This window comes from Eschscholzia californica, unplaced genomic scaffold (assembly GCF_041429995.1).
Source record: "Eschscholzia californica isolate CP2 unplaced genomic scaffold, dmEscCali1.0.p SCAF_3, whole genome shotgun sequence".
NCBI classification, from domain to species: Eukaryota; Viridiplantae; Streptophyta; class Magnoliopsida; order Ranunculales; family Papaveraceae; genus Eschscholzia; species Eschscholzia californica.
In genome coordinates, this window is record NW_028238420.1 from 64790826 (window position 1) to 64807627 (window position 16802).

The following is a 16802-nucleotide window of genomic DNA, read 5'->3' on the forward strand; positions in this document are numbered from 1 at the left end:
GTTGAGAGAGAGAGAGAGAGGGAGGTGAAAAAAAAATTTTTTTTTTTTTTTTTAAAAGAGAGAGAGAGAGAGGAGAGATGAAATTTTTTTTTTTTTTTAGGTTTAAAGGTCGTCGGCCGGCGACCTTCCCTGAGAAGATGATGAGTTGGCAGGTTTTAACGAGGTGGCAGAGAGAGAAAACATGTTGGAGGAGAGAGAAAAGAAATGGAAGAGAGAGAGTAACGGTGTTATAACGCGAGGGGGCCATATGGGCATTTCTTGTAAAGTAGGGGGCTAGGCAGGAAGCTGGTCACAAAGTAGGGGGCCATTAGGGAAATAACCCTTAAAATAATAAGAAGATTAAAAAAAAATTAGTTAAAAAAAAAATTTTAAAAAATTAAAATAAAGTGGGGTGGATCCCCTTTTTAGGGGATCCACCCCAAATATGGCCGTTGGAGCTCCCAACGGCCATATTTTGGGGGCTGGGGCTCCCAAATTCAAATTGGGAGCCCCAGCCCCCTATACATTGGAGTTGCTCTAAGAATAGCAAATATTGTTATATATACTATATACTAGGGTATATCCCGTGTCCTAGGGCAGGGACACTTGTATCAATAAAATGTTACAAAATGTATTGTTATATTTTACTGAGAGAGAGATTTTTATTAGTTATTATTTTCCTCTTTTTTTGTTTATTTTCTCTTAAATTAGTTACTCTGTATTACTCTATTGAAAGAGAGAGAAATTTCAATTTCTTTTTTTAACCTTTGACATTTATTTTGTTTTTTTATTTCTTAAATTAGTTATTTTATTTCTAAGAAGGAAAATAGGTAACTTTATTTTTACGAAAGACAATATTTTAAATTTTGAGAAAGACTTCTAGACAATATCTTTTATTAAAAAATGATGTTTGTCATTATATAGACTTTTAAATCTTTCAACAAATAAAAATATATATATATAAATTTTTAAATGTATCCATAACAAGAGAATAATGGTCCAAATCACCATGATATGGGTCTTAAGTTTTGCCTTTGCTGTGCACCATCAAAAGGGAAATGTACTTGATAGAAATGTGTTAATTTCGGCAAGTATATATTATATATCGAAGTCATTTGTTGGGGAGACAAAGAAGTGCTTTCATGTAAGTGTTAAGAAAACTGTAGAATAGTTTTAAGTTAGCACCTTACACCATCGAAATTATAAACAACTTGTATTACCTACGACCCATCAATATGTCAATGACAAAGTTGAGACAAATCAACGCTTAAAGCAAGTGTTACTCTACAAATAGGGTTATACAACTGTCGTTGTATTATTCTTCTTGTTTTTCGTAAAGTGATGGTAGACAAAGATAAAAAATACTGAAAAATCTCGAAAAATCTATTGGCAATTATGTGGATTGTTGATCTATTATCCAATAGGCGTGTGGTTGGAAGATCAATAATTCATAGAGCACTCACTGCTCAGCAATTTAGGAGTTAAGTTAAGTTAGTCAAACAAACTATGTCAAAGGGTTTTGTATGACCAAAAAATCCTTCATTACTTAGCTATGTAGGTAAAGGGCATTTGAGACATTTTACAATTTTGGAATATAGAGAAACCTCCTCACACGTTATCGGCCAAGTCAAGAAGACATCAATTTAAAACAGAGAGATGTTATATACACTTACCATTTCTGCCTGCCACACTCACACCTCCTTTGACTTCTGACAAAAACTACCTTACATGTGAGTGTACATAACAAAAAATGGTGAGTGCATTTACAATTCCCCATTTAAAGTTATATCTTAAGAGCCCATTTCATACAATCTGGGTTCAGTCGAACCTTATGAAAGCCCAAATATGGCCATGGACTTAACGTAAGGGCCACGACGGAACCAATACCAGGCCCAAGAATATTAATGCATTCAAGTTTGGGAAAGTTGTAAGGGCACCACTAAGGTTAGGCTTTGTTGCTCTCAAACATTCCCATTAATGTGGCTTCCCATTTACATTATTTGTCCACTAAATGGTGTTGGGGTAGATATTATTCTTTACTTTTTGACCAATAACTTTAGTATAGTTCGAATTTCTTATCTTTAAAATAAAGTTAGAAATTCTTCACCCAAATGTATTCGATAGATGGGTAGGAATCAACTAATACATTATCTTCTTGCGGAAGTAATTGCTTTTCTGATTGTTGAAGGGCTACTATCAAAGTTATTTTAACTGATTTTCGTGAAATCAGGATGACATTTTTGAATTATAGGGCCGGTGGAAATCGTTAGATAAACATTTGAGGTTTTATTCCTTTAAAAAGTTCATTCAACTTATGCTATAAAAGGGTAAACTAGGTTTTCTTTTATGGACACAAGCAATCAAACACCCCATTTGATCAGGTTTCTCAAAAGTAATTCTCATTTTGTTAGAGACAAAAAATATGCATCGAACTAGTTATCAATCGGAAAGGCGTGAGGAACAACATTGGCTTGACAACAATAACCACAACTACCGTCAAGAACATGGTCGTAAATTTCATGCTTTTGGGGCAGATATGATGCCAAATCCGTTCATGAATCCTCTTCAATACAGGGACCTCGTTAAAGCTCGTCAACAAAGAAATAATGATCTACATGGTAAGAAGAACTACGGAATGACCGAAGAAAAGAACTACCACAACAAGCTCGGATACGGCTTGTATGGTAGTAGTGGTCATGATATATATCCTGCCAGTGCCAACACGCAAGGTCACAACTATGGGTACGGTACTAATATAGCCATGATTCATGGCAAGAACCAGAACCATACTAGTGCCTACAAAGAGGAAGATAGTAGTGACTCAGATGATGAAGAAGAAGAAGAACATGGTTCTGGTCACAATCGTCATAATATATGGCATGCCAATAAACAAGAACACAATTACACTCACAATACTCCGTTGTTTAACACGAATAAAGAAGTACACAACTACGGTAAAAATGCTATGTTGTTTAACACGAAAAAACAAGAACATAATAATCGTCACGAGGATTCTTCTTCAGAGGATGAAGAAGGAGGTTCTGATCACGAACTTGTTGGGAATATGGAGAAAATGGGTGTATTGACAAAAGCATTCGCGTGGTAGTCATATCAATTTCTTCAAGGTATAAAAAGAAATAAAAGGTGCACTTACTAAAGTAAATAATAAGTTTGTTGCACTCGACCACGTCCACTCCGCTAGTTTCATTATCTGTAAGTTATAAACATATGATTGAAGTATGTCGCTTTCTAATGAGCTTTTTAAGTATTTGTCGATCGCAAAACCTATATATGTTATGTCTTATGTAATCCATGTTGTGTACTTGTGTTTACTAACTAGTGATCATATGCATTATATGTCCACCCCGTGTGTATATTGTATATCGTTTTAAGTATTTTCCTCTCGTTTTTCTTGGTGGCCCTAACTCTAGACGGTGTGTACACCTTCCGCTTTCTTTGTCCAACCCGTTTTGGTGGAGTGTGTAGACACCACACCCCACTTAAATCCATAAGATTTTGATATCAAATTTTAGTGGAAATGATTATTGGCGCGAAAATTATCTCATGTACTTTTAACTTTGGGAAATTTAACTTCAGGACCAAATGGCTAATTATGTTTACATATGAAGTTAAAACTCAACACTTACAACCCTTACATAACGCAAAGAATAAAAGAAAAATTACATAAATGTGAAGGGTCAAGTACGGATTGCACAACAGTATGAACGAGCATATTTTCCAAACCTTGGATCGACCGAAAATGCATTGTATCAAAGTTTATCATCTGTTCTTGAGCTTCATGAATACTCACATCACATGTATCTCATATAATTTAGGCATTAAAATAAAGTGAAGACTTTAGATGGGCTTGAAGGCCATAGGATAGCCATTAAAGGTTGCTCAAATATCTTAAATCAAGTTGTTAAAGTGTTCGTGCAATTTTTGATGTATTTTCATGATGTATTCATGCCTTGTAATAACGGTAGTGACTCTTCGAGCCCATGTCAACAAAATTAGAACAATAGAAAAAATTAAAAGTCAAAGCTTACCTCAAATTCAAACGATATCAAACAATCCTCATTTTCGGGTCAATTGTCGCTTTCTTTCTCTCTCCTGATGGACTTTCTCACACTTTTGATAAACGGGTTGATTGTTATTTAGGTCTAGGTCTATGTTTTTAGCCTTGTCTATAATTTTCGCTAAAATATCGTTTCTTTTAGGTTATACAATCAAGAGGTTGCCAACAACTGGTAGCCCAGTTGGTCAGTGCATCTACTTCGCAATGCAAAGGTCTCAGGTTCAATCTAGTGGAAGTGCAAATTCAAAAATATTGGACTTAGGTATAAATAAAAGGGCTAATTCCATTTTGGCCCCCTTAAGATGTCAATCTCACCAAATGGCCCCCAAAGATTACCAGCTTCCAATTTGGCCTCCTTTTCCATTTTTTCGTCATTTATTCCGTCAAAAGTTACTGACCTGTATTTTTCTACCGAAATTGCCCCTAAACCATATATTTGCAGCCTATTTTTTTTTTTGTTGTCCTAATGCTAATTATTACTTTCTCTCCCTTCACTTCCGACCACTCTCCATTAAAACACCAAAACTCCATTAAAACCCCAAAACCACTATTAAAACCCCAAACCTCCATTAAACCGATATTACATAATTCTTATAATCAATCTTATTCATGTTTGATTTAGTGGAGAGAAGTGAAAGAATCCATTATCGAAAAATACGAAAGAAAATAACGATGATCTCAGTGGGGAGTGTAGTAGAGACAAAAAGGAAGACAGATGGAGATAGTTTCATAACATAACTTATATTTGTGTCATGTAATTTTCACTGATTTCTTCAATTAATCTTACATAAAAGCTCAAAAACTAATTAACTTCAAGCTAATTGAATACAAAAAACCAACAAAAACTTTTAAACAACAACAAAAATCATGACTAACAGTCTAACAAATCCAAAAATCATATTATAACTAAGAGGACATTTTTTAACTCTTTGATGAGCAAGAGCAGAAGCTCGATAAGAAGGTTTAATCGCAAAATTTGATGTTTCTTCTCGACCTTGGTCTTCACTATTCCCAATCTTCTTAGTAGAATCCTCTTCATTACACAGGGGATTGTGATTTACTTTCTCATCGGAGTTCGTATAGTTAGTAGAACTAATAGGCGATGAAACCTCTTTGCTCCAGCCAGTCGTATCAATATCTTCGCTCGTCGTTTAAAGTTTTGGCGTTCTGTCTTCTTCCAAGAGAGAAGATTGTTCATAACTAATATCTTCTAAAATGAACTTCGTTTGATGATCAAAATTCTCAGTAGAAATTGAGATCGTCATTAAAACTAGAGAGAAAAAGAGAAGACAAGTCAGAGAGAGAAAGAGAAGCATTCCCAATTTCCCATCCATATACACTTTGCCTGAGTAGACCTCTTGGTCTTTGAAGCATTATCTGACGGAATCAACCACCAATAAGAAGTCGAAGCCCATTGTTACCCTAACCATTTTTAGTAGGTTTAGTATGAAAATTCTATTGGTTTAATGGAGGTTTTGAGTATTGATGGGCCTAGAAAGGTTACCCTAAATAGGTCTCCACCCGCAAGTATACGGGCGTCAAGTAATAATTCCGGTAAGACCGGTTCGTTCCTCAGAGACTAGTTAAACCTATTCTAAAATTAGGAAGTAATAAGATTGTAAAATGATTTGTTTTTGGTTTTTAAAATAAAATAAATAAAATATTAAAATAAAATTACGGGAATGAAAATGAACTCAAATGGGGAGAGGAGTCTAGGGTTTAGGATTCCACCACATAAAATCACTTTTAGAAACAAATACTTAAAATGGTTAATTCTCTTTTTTATAACTCAGAATTTCGGATAATGAACTATCCTAATTCCGGGAGATGTTTTCGTTAAAACCGAATAAAACATAACAATGTAATCATTTTATTTTAAATAAATAAATCTCTAAACTACTATTTATCAATTAATAAGTATGAACCGTCAAATGATTTAACATAAGCACGATACATCAAATCGAAAAGTATAAATAGTGAAAAGAAAATCTATTTATCAAACTAAAACGAATTAAACTATGAAGCATTAATCAAGAGTTAATCAATAAAAATTATATCTCTAAAAGATCAAAAATGGGTTTCATCGTAAAACCCTAGATGGAGAGTCTTAGCTAATCATGATCGAGATTTAAATAAATATGAATAATAAAAGAGAATGGAAGAAAACTTAACTTTTTCGCTATTTCCAAACCAAACAGGGCCTTAGGGAAATGATTTCCTTCTGCGCAGCCAAACAGAACCTTAGGGAAAATTATTTTCTCATCTTCCCGGAAACGATTTCCAGGTGAGAAAATAATTTTCCTTCTCTGGTTTTTCTCTTTCCTTCTCTGTTTTCTCTTTCTTTCTCACTCTATCCTTTCTCTTTATCTCTATAAACAATAATAGAGCTCTTTCTTTCTCTCTCTAACAGAAACAAGAAAGAAAGGAGAAGAAGAAGATAATGTTGGAGTTTTATAACTTTGATTTAAATCTCTTTCTCTCTCTACAATTCAAGAGCTTCTCTCTCACTAACTCTTTCAATCTCTCCTTTTCTCTCTCACAAAGAGAAGAATCAAAGGAAAAAGCAACAAAAACAGAAAACTCTCCAACTTTCTCTCTTTCTCTCTAGCTCGGTTATAAGCTTTAATGGCCGAGTGATGATGGTGGTCGGTCCTTCTCTGGTTTCAGCCGTGGAGAAGAGATGATAATCTTCTGTCTTCTTCTCTCTCCCTCTCTCTCTGGTTTTCCTATTGATTGAGCTTAAAAGAGAGGATGATCTCTCAAAAACCGAGATCCCCCCAAACTAAGATGATGCTCTCGGTTTTATACCCATGGCCGACTCTCTCTCTCTCTCTAATATTCCTTTCAAGATTAATCTCTCTCGGATTTTCTTTCTAAAATCCCGCTACCACAAATCCACGATCATCTTTGAATTAGATCTTCCATAACCAATCGAATATGTTTCCTTCTTCATCTCTCAATAACTGATTTCATTGCATCTCTTTTATTAATCTCGGTTATTTCCTTCTCCGTTCTTCATCTAAGAACAGCAACCCAATCTACAAAAATCTTCAGCTATCCTTCTCAATCTTCAATCCGAGCTTTCTAAAACTCTCGGTCTCTCCCTCCATCAAATCTGTCTCTGTTCTTTCAATCTCTAAATTCTTCTCTCTCTACAGTTTTAATGGTAAGTTAGAAATGAGAGAGAAAGAGGGAGAGAGACGTTAAAGATATATGGCTTTTGACCAATTAGGATATGCCAGGCTGGTGTTGACGTGAGATTTTCATTGGGAATACTCAGTGTAGCGGACGCAGCATAAGAAGTTATGGCCCTCATATTAAAACCGCGGGGATCCACTGGTTGTACTCCAGCCGTCGGATCAAGGTAGCCACGGGAAAAGATTTTCTTGGATCATTGTCGCAATCTGCATCCAGATATACTGGATCTCGCCCTCTTTGTAGTCCCGAGAGTATACCGTCTGAGCCTAACAGTGTACCGAAAATCTCCTTTGAGCTGCCCGATTTGTGCCATGTGTCCCTGAATGTCCTATGCTTCGCTTAGGTCAAACGTCTTTGACCTGAACTTTGACTTGGTATAGATTATTCATACGGACCCCGATTTGACCTCTGCTTTCACGGTTGGGTTCGTCTCGCACACTAATTTCATCCGAGACTCGAAATAGACCAAACTACCAGAGCACCATTAGCACCAAATTACCGAAATGCCCCTAATGTGTCAATCTTCCGATTCTAACCGTTTTTCGCGCTCAATTCCATAGAAACCACCTGAGTAAGAGAAACAAGCAATTCATCAGAGTAACTGCTCGAAATTGACTAACTAACCCGAGTTACGAGATTCAAATGAGGCATTTTCATGACTCATCAAGTATTAATGGAGGTTTTAGAGTTTTAATGGAAAGTGGTTGGATGTGAAGAGAATGAAAGCAATAATTAGCTTTGGGATTACAAAAAATCGGTTGACGAGATATGGTTTAGGGGCAATTTAGGTTGAAAAAGACACCTCAGTAACTTCTAAGGGAATAGATGAAGGAAAAATGGAAAAAGGGGGCTAAATTGGAAGCTGGTCATCTTTAGTAGGCCATTTTGGTGAGTTGGTCATCTTTAGGGGGGCCAAAATCGAACTAACCCTAAAAAATATAGTTTATATGGGGCCATTTAATTCGTCGGTAGGCCATTTAATTCGTCTGGCTTTAGAGCAGTAGTAATGAAGCAATTATCGTACTTATCACATCGTATCGATGTATTAATGTCGTTGTAATGACTACTGTAGTCAATATTAAAAAAAGAAAATTAAAAGACTGCCCTTATAAAATTTAGAGTATGGCTAGGGACTAGGGTTGCCCTTGGTGTGGTTGGGATCCCTTTATACCTTCGTGAATTTTAATCATTTCCTTGCTAAAAATTATCAAATGGAAACTCCATCCATCTGAAACAATTGTACGCATTGTCAGTGGTTTAATGTTAAATACTTTCCCTAACTTTATACTCGTGCGGCCAAAAAAGATGTTTTTGCATGAGCACGTTTTAGTGATAGTAAACTAAATTTTAAGTAACATAATAAATTTGTTATCAATTGAATTGTAATGTCAAATAGTAAAAACATTGTTTCAACAAAAAATAAAAAGGGTTATTTCCCTAATGGCCCCCCTACTTTGTGACCAGCTTCCTGCCTAGCCCCCTACTTTACGAGAAATATCTATATGGCCCCCTTCCGTTATAACACCGTCACTCTCTCTCCTCCATCATGTTTTCTCTCTCTGCCAAGTCATGCCACATCATCTGTTACGCCACCTCATCACCTTCTCCGGCGACTTCAAACATAAAAAAAAAATAATAATAATTTTCTCTCTTCCTCTCTCTCTCTCTAAAATTTTTTTTTTCTTTCTTCTCTCTCTCTCTCTAGAACTCAGAGAGAGAAGAAAGAAAACAAAAAAAAAAAAATTTAGAGAGAGAGAGGAAGAGTGATTTTTTTTTTATGTTTGAAGTCGCCGATCGGAAATTGGTCGGTCGGCGACTCTCGCCGGAGAAGGTGATGAGGTGGCGTAACAGATGATGTGACATGACTTGGCAGAGAGAGAAAACATGATGGAGGAGAGAGAGTGACGGTGTTATAACGGAAGGGGGCCATATGGGTATTTATCGTAAAGTAGGGGGCTAGGCAGGAAGCTGGTCACAAAGTAGGGGGCCACTAAGGAAATAACCCAAATAAAACAAATGGTAACTACACATCCAAGTGAAGTTGCGTGTGAGACCCGAGAATGAGGTTTATGATTTATCTTATATATGTCCACTTAGTAGTGTTTGGGATAGGACATTCGGATAATATTATTCTCTCCGTCTTACCTATAACTATCATATAGTTAGAAAATTTTGATCAGATCCAATTCTATATGAAGATTAATGATAAGGTCCGTTGTTATCTTCTTAGAATAATTTTCTTGAAAGATAATATGCGGGAAATTCTGATTCTAGTTGTGGAACTAAAAGGAAGTGACTTAATTGTTGGAATCGATCCACAAAGATAATGTTTATGGTATGTTTATTCCTTGCCAATTAATTTTGATGTTTCATGTTCATGTTTAAAAACTTAATGGTGGTATAAAAATTAGGGCAATTAGTCACGTGTGTTTCACATCACCCAAAAAATATATACATGCCAGGATAACACCCCTGGGGACAAAGGAAAGTTCAATCTTTTTTCTATTGAACTTTCAACAAAAACAAAAAATTGTCTATTGAAATGGTTGGTGCAAATCATCCCAGAATAAGTTATAGCTCTTATTCCTTTTCAAAAGTTCATTTAGCTGTGCTATAAAAGGGGCCACAAGGATGGTTTTTTAAAAACACATAAAAGAACCAACCGCTATAGTTTTTATTAATTAATAAGTCGGGAGATGTATCGAGCAAATTATCAAGCAGAAAGGTATGCCGCACAATATCAGTTCGATGCAAATGATCGTCCAAAGTATGTTGCTGAACATGACTATTATCATAACAACCGCCTCAACCGTTACGAACAGAGTCGGAGACGTGATGTTGTTGAGACATATAGAAGGCATAACCGACGGGTCCTAAATAATGTTCAATGCGGGGAACTCAGCAAAGCCCGTGAACGAGAAAGGAATGATCAATGGAATAAGAAGAATTCCATAACCATGGAACAAAAGAACTACATAGACAAACGAGGATGCGGCTCGAATACCAATAAGCAAGCGCACAACTATGGTTATGGCTCTAACATGTCCATGGATCGTTTCAATAGACAAGAACATGATTATCGTGAAAGTAGTAATGTAATTACCATGAAAAAAAGAGGACTACACAAACGTTATGAAACTTGCTCTGATTCTTCAGAGGAATCTTCAGAGGAAGAAGACGAAAGTTCTGATGAAGAGCTTAACGGGAATATGAAAAGTATGGGAATAATGTCAACAACTACGACAAACAAATTATTCATGTGGTAGTCGTATACAACTTATTCAAGGTAAAATAAATAAAAGTTGAGCTAAGTTGTAAGGTATATCTTATTTCTGAGTGTTGTTGGTGTGTTGGTTGCCATGTCATGTAAGATGCGATCTAAGTACATCGCGATACGAAGTGTGTTCAGTATTTGTAGCAATATATATGTATGATGTAATCAATGTTTTCTTTAGTAATAATATATGTATTATGTATACATATGAGTATATTATGACCATTGTGTTACATTACAAATTTACAATCAACAAGGAGTGCGTAAACACATGTTGGCATGTTATGCCGAAAAAAATTCATATTATTCGTAATATAGACGTGTCATGTCGAGCTCTTACACCTTAAGTATTGGGTTTGAACCTAAAAGAAAAGGTCGCGGCTTTGGGGAATAAAGAAAATTCTCCGGGGAATAAATTCTCGAGGGAATACAGATTTCTTTGAAAATTCTCCGGGGAATAAATTTTTATGGGGAATACATAATACATTTTTTCGAAAGTTCTCCTCCATCTCATCTCTCCTCTCTGCCACTACATCTTCTCGACACCTCATCATCTTCTCCGGCGAAAGTCGCCGGCCGGAAACCGGTCGGCGACCTGCAAACATAAATTTTTTATTTTATTTTATTTTCTCTCTCTCTCTCATTTTTTTATTTTTTTTTCTTTTCTCTCTCTAGAACAGATCTGTTCTAGAGAGAGAGAGAACAGACCTTCTATGGTAAGAAGTCAGAGAGAAGGTTGTGTTTATAGAGATCAAAATTCTCTATTCGAATAATAACTTAAGATCGAATCGACCTATATTACTCTGAGAATCGAACGGAAGCAAATTATCAGGTCAGTTACTGACGATAAAACTCAAGGAAAAACCATTGATCAACCAACATAAACATCAAAATTGTAAAATCAGAGTAAAGAAAATGACATCAATTAATCATAAAACACTCTACAAATTGGAATTAAGCATATCCAATCATCAGATTTGTGTCATCTCAAAACTTAATGGACCAAATAACAAAAAGATGAACTCTATCATTTCGTGGTCAACCCTAATTTTGCTCACTATATCAAAGCAACAAATCTGATAAACAAACAGAAGGGTCAAATATTTCAACAATGAAACCGAGATTAGTAGAAGGTCATCATGAATCGATTTTCATTGATTCAAAATGAGTGATTAGGTTATGAATCCAGTAAATGCAGTTCATAAAAGAGGATAAATTTTGGGTTTTTAGTAGAACCGAAAATCATGTGTTCTAGAGAGTGAGAGAGAAAAGAAAAAAAATATTTTAGAGAGAGAGAGAGAAAATAAAAAAAGTTTTTTTTATTTTTATGTTTTAAGGTTGCCGGCCGGAAAATTGGCCGGCCGGCGACTTTCGCCGGAGAAGATGATGAGGTGTCGAGAAGATGAAGTGGCAGAGAGAGGAGATGAGATGGAGGAGCCTTTTTTATAGCATCTTCTAAAATTAGAAGCCCCTTAGCACTAAAAAGAAACATAAAAAGTCAATATTATTTGACTAGTTTTAAGAAAAGTCTTTATTCCCCGGAGAATTTTCTTTATTCCCCAAAGTCGCGGCCAAAGAAAAAGACCTTCAGCCTCTTCATAAAGAACAGAAGAGAGCATAGGAGGAGATAGAAAATTGAAGAGAAAAAAAGTGAGTGACAAAACTAAAATTTTCGAGAGCTATTCATTTAATTGTAGAAATTTGGGGGTTTGATTAGCAATTTGAAAACAAGTCGGGGGGTCTCTTGAATTAAGCCAAAGAAGTTGCGTGAATCCCTAGGCGAGTCTGATCAATAATAACATCCCTCTCCCGCTTCTTTTTGAACAAAAATCTCAAATTTCTAACTCCATTTCTAGGGTTTAAAATTCTCAGACATTTTAGGGTTTCTTCATTCTTGTTCTCGATTACATTCTACGTTTTGACCTAAATTTCATGCTAGATTCTCTAATTTCTGGTAGAAAATGAGTTCTCCCATGGAGGTAACTTTGCAAAATGAAACTGAAATCGAGAAATCTGAAACAGAAAACGGAGTTTCTGAGTCGGTTTCTTCTTCGCCGCTCTTGGCTGAAGATAAGATACTGGTTTCAGGTATGATTCGCTTTCCCTTATTTTTTGTTCATCTTTTCTCTTTTCGATTAAATTTCAAGCTTATTTGATTTTAGGGTTTTTGTTTATGTGAGTTGCAGTTGAGGTTTGCTTGAATCAGTCGAGTACGGCTCGGATTGAAGATGTTCGAGCAGCAGTTGAGAGGTTCTTCTTTTCAATTTTGTTCTTCGTTTCTTTGATTTTGTTTCAAATTTTGATACTTTTGAAAAGAGAAAAAAAAAAGAACTGTTATTATGTTTTTACGGGTTTTGAAATTTGTTCTCATAATGTCATCAGCCATCTAAAGTTCCATTGTTCTTTTATATGGTCAGAATGCTCGAACAAAGGAGTTTGAGCTATATAGATGGTCCAGTTCCAGTGCCTAGTGATGATCAATTCCTTGTCGATAATGTTCAACGAATTCGTATTTGTGACACGGGTTTGTGTTCATTTTGTGTTTACTTGTTTTGTCTACCAATTCTTGTAAACGATGTTTAAAATCGTAACTTGTTGTGTTTGTAGATGAATGGGTGGAGAACCATGAAATTCTTTTGTTCTGGCAAGTGAGACCTGCTGTGAATGTCTTTCAGGTGATCAAAATGATTTCATTGTTAAATTAGAGCATTATCAGTTAATACCGTTTCCTAAATTATTCTTACTACTAGAACTGATAACCATATTCTCGAGTCTCATGCTTAGCCCTTCATATCATTTACTTTGTCAACTCTGATTTTATGGATAATAAAGTGCTTTTTCGTCTTCTCATCTAAATGAAGAAAAGAATGATGTGAACACAAATAAAAGGAGACAGTGAGAACCCACAAAGATGACCATATACGAGAAAAAATCATGGTGTCACTTTTAGAAAAAAATTATTTAATGTTTCATCCTTGTCCTATGTGTAATAGATACTGCAGTTCATCCATTAAATAATGAGATTTCACTCTTACATAGTAGTTTACATGTGATACAGCTTAGTGAGGAGGGACCAGGTGAAGAATCAAGTGGGGATGGTAATATGTCTAGCTTCAATGAATGGATTCTTCCTGCAAAAGAATTCGATGGCATGTGGGAAAGGTTAGCTTTAACAACAGTCTCTGATGATTTGGAGCTGATTTCTTGCAAGTCCTGAATATCATATATTTTGGTTCTGCAGCTTAATTTATGAATCTGGTCTTAAGCAAAGGTTGTTGCGATATGCTGCAAGTGCTTTACTCTTTACTGAGAAAGGCGTTGATCCTTTTCTTGTATCATGGAACCGGTAAGAACATTCAGGCAGTGCTAAAAAAAAATTGCATTTGATTAAGCTATTTTCTTGTTAAAGATGGGTAGTACTTTGTGGATGAACTTATGAAGTTGGCACATATTTATTTGCTGGTATAAGAAGGGAGAGTTTGTGGAGTACAATTGATTTGTTACTATGATTCAGTTGTTTCCCTTTCTAAAAGCTTTGGATATTGGATACCTTAATGATTCTCCAAAAGAAAACATGTACTATTTTTGGTGGCAACTTTTTCATGGACTCACGTGACATGTCTATCGCCATCTCACATAAGTTAGTAAGTTACCATGTTCCAGACTTCATTGTGCAGGTATATCCTGCATTAAAACTATAAGAGGATGACTTCTCCTTCCCAAACTCTACGGAACTTGCATAAATGTTACATAGCTTGCATTCACTAGCCATAACTTTTGAGCTGATCTCAATCAATTAAACTCATGTACGAGCTAAAATTCTCATCTTTGCCTTTTACATGTTTTCAGTATTGTCCTATTACATGGACCTCCAGGTACTGGAAAAACGTCATTATGTAAGGCATTGGCTCAAAAGCTCTCCATACGTTTTAGCTCCAGGTATGTCTAAAGAATGGAAGCTTTGCTTTTGAGTTCTTTTGATTTGTTATCATTAGTTAGTCCAATGTTTTTGGTGGTACATGGGATGTTTATTGATGCAATTGACTTGCTTTGTGTTTATCTGAAATCAGATATCCTCAGTGCCAGTTGATTGAGGTTAATGCACATTCTTTGTTTAGCAAATGGTTCTCTGAGAGCGGAAAATTGGTATGTGCAGCTATGATATAACTCTTGCCCCTGCACTAAGTCTCTGTTTTACCTTTCCTCTTTTCCTGTCTTTTATCCACTGTGCATGTTCATTTTGTGAAATTGCTTTTGTTATCCACCAAATAAGCTGAAGTTTAGCTTGATCATGCACTTAAAGAGTTAATTCGTCAAATATTGCTAGATTAACCTCTCCTAACTCAGCCAAGACCAGAAGCCACTAGAAAAGCTTCATGAGTAATAAATGTAACCTATTATCCTCTGCTTAACAGTGTTCTATACCTCATATCAATAACTATTAATGGATAGATGGCTCGTGAATCGACCTGTCATTCAGCTATTAGTTTCCACATCATCAACATGTGATGTTTGTTTCATTTAAAAAATGGGCCTGCTTAGTTGACTACTTGACTCCAACAATTTTTGGAACTGATAAAAAATGCCAATTGGGATTCTTACCTATTAAAGAGTTAGTGTCAATTTAGATCTCTTGGAAACCAAGGAATGCCTCGACAATGGCACACATTTTTTTTTATTTAATTTAGTTATCTAAGTTCAAGTTTCTGTTTGTGCAAGACTTGGTAATGATTAAGGTATAATTGCATACGTCATAGTTTAATGTGCTGAAGTCCTAATTTTTTGCTCATGTCTTAACTAGGTTGCGAAACTTTTTCAAAAAATTCAAGAGATGGTAGAAGAAGAAGACAACCTAGTATTTGTTTTGATTGGTAAGCTAATTTTACTTCGTTACATTGTGGTAGTCTCTGTCATGGTACACCGACAAAATCTTACTCTTAATTGTTCCCGCAATTTGAACAAGACTCCTCCAACGTTTTCTTACATAGTACCTGATGTTGCAGATGAAGTTGAAAGCCTTGCTGCCGCTAGAAATGCTGCATTATCTGGATCTGAACCATCCGATTCAATCAGGGTATACCAAATCTGTGCCAAAAACTTGAAATAATCTAAACCACATTTTTAAATAGATCGATGACTATAGTTGAATCTGCTTTTCATTTTGGTTGTGATTATTTTCAGGTTGTGAATGCTCTACTCACTCAAATGGACAAATTAAAATCCTCCCCTAATGTCATCATCCTAACAACGTCAAATATAACAGCTGCAATTGGTATGCTTAATACGATTCTATATTTTGAAACATTTCTTCACAAATTCGAACTCGAATTCGTATCTTGGTCTTTGAATGCTTACTAGATTTTGCAATCGTAGAGTAGCGGATGACTTACAGTTGTTTAGATTGCAGATATTGCATTTGTCGATAGAGCAGATATTAAAGCATATGTGGGCCCTCCTACCCTTCAAGCACGATATGAAATACTAAGATCGTGCGTACAAGAACTCATACGGACTAAAATCTTGAGAGATCAGCAGGTACTATTTCTTCTTCACCATTCACCTCATCGTTCAGAAGCACGACTTCAGAATTCATAATGTTATGGACTAAAAATCCGTACAGGTCAACTTTACTTGAACTCCTAATTTTAAACACTTCTCGGTTTTTTTTTAGGATTCACTTGTTTTTCCAACCTATTCAAGCTTAAGAGAAAAGCTAAATGCACCAGACACACAAGAGGCCGTGGGTTCACTTGATCTACCTAAGCTATTACTTGAAGCAGCAGAAACTTGTGAGGTTGGTGACTGAATATCCTTTTGAATCGTAATAGTTTCAACTTTCATTGTAATAATTTTTAGGTCGCAAACATGAATTTGGTTCAAAACGGAGTGAAAATTCGTTGTGTTCATTGGTTTTCGATCTTTTGTTATTTCAGGGATTAAGTGGAAGAGCATTGAGAAAACTTCCATTCTTAACTCATGCAGCCCTAAAGAACCCATACAATTGTGAGCCAGTCAAGTTCTTGAACTCATTGATAGAAACTGCCAAGAGGGAGTTGTCTGAATTATGTAGTTGATTCTTTATTTTGCAATCTTTGTTGTACTAAGAAGCTCCCAATATCAATTGTAATGCTGGAAATAGAACCCTTATTTGTTGTTTCTGACATCCCTAACTTCAATATCACTACTACATGATTATCACTCAAATCGTGTGAAGTCGAAAATGATGTAAACAGATCAGATATGTTATCAGGAGTAAATCTTTTGTTATCACTA

The 16802-nt window shown here is 35.6% G+C and overlaps 1 protein-coding gene across 1 annotated transcript; it reads left to right on the forward strand.

Moving 5' to 3' along the window:
* The first annotated feature begins 12111 nt into the window (after positions 1-12111).
* On the forward strand, positions 12112-16802 carry LOC147553342 (pachytene checkpoint-like protein). Its single transcript, XM_086664959.1, has 14 exons — positions 12112-12617; positions 12716-12779; positions 12947-13053; positions 13137-13204; positions 13588-13691; positions 13771-13875; positions 14379-14468; positions 14600-14675; positions 15331-15400; positions 15533-15603; positions 15711-15801; positions 15937-16064; positions 16201-16323; positions 16463-16802. Exons 1-14 carry the CDS (start codon positions 12491-12493, stop codon positions 16601-16603), a joined length of 1365 nt encoding a protein of 454 aa, XP_086521085.1. The 5' UTR covers positions 12112-12490; the 3' UTR covers positions 16604-16802.

What these genes read in the sequence shown, in the direction of transcription:
- LOC147553342 (XM_086664959.1), top strand. Translation starts at nt 12,491, where the DNA reads ATGAGTTCTCCCATGGAGGTAACTTTGCAAAATGAAACTGAAATCGAG. An exon ending in CTGCTGTGAATGTCTTTCAG is followed by an intron (nt 13,205 to 13,587) that starts GTGATCAAAATG and finishes CATGTGATACAG; the next exon opens with CTTAGTGAGGAGGGACCAGG. An exon ending in AAATATAACAGCTGCAATTG is followed by an intron (nt 15,802 to 15,936) that starts GTATGCTTAATA and finishes TTTAGATTGCAG; the next exon opens with ATATTGCATTTGTCGATAGA.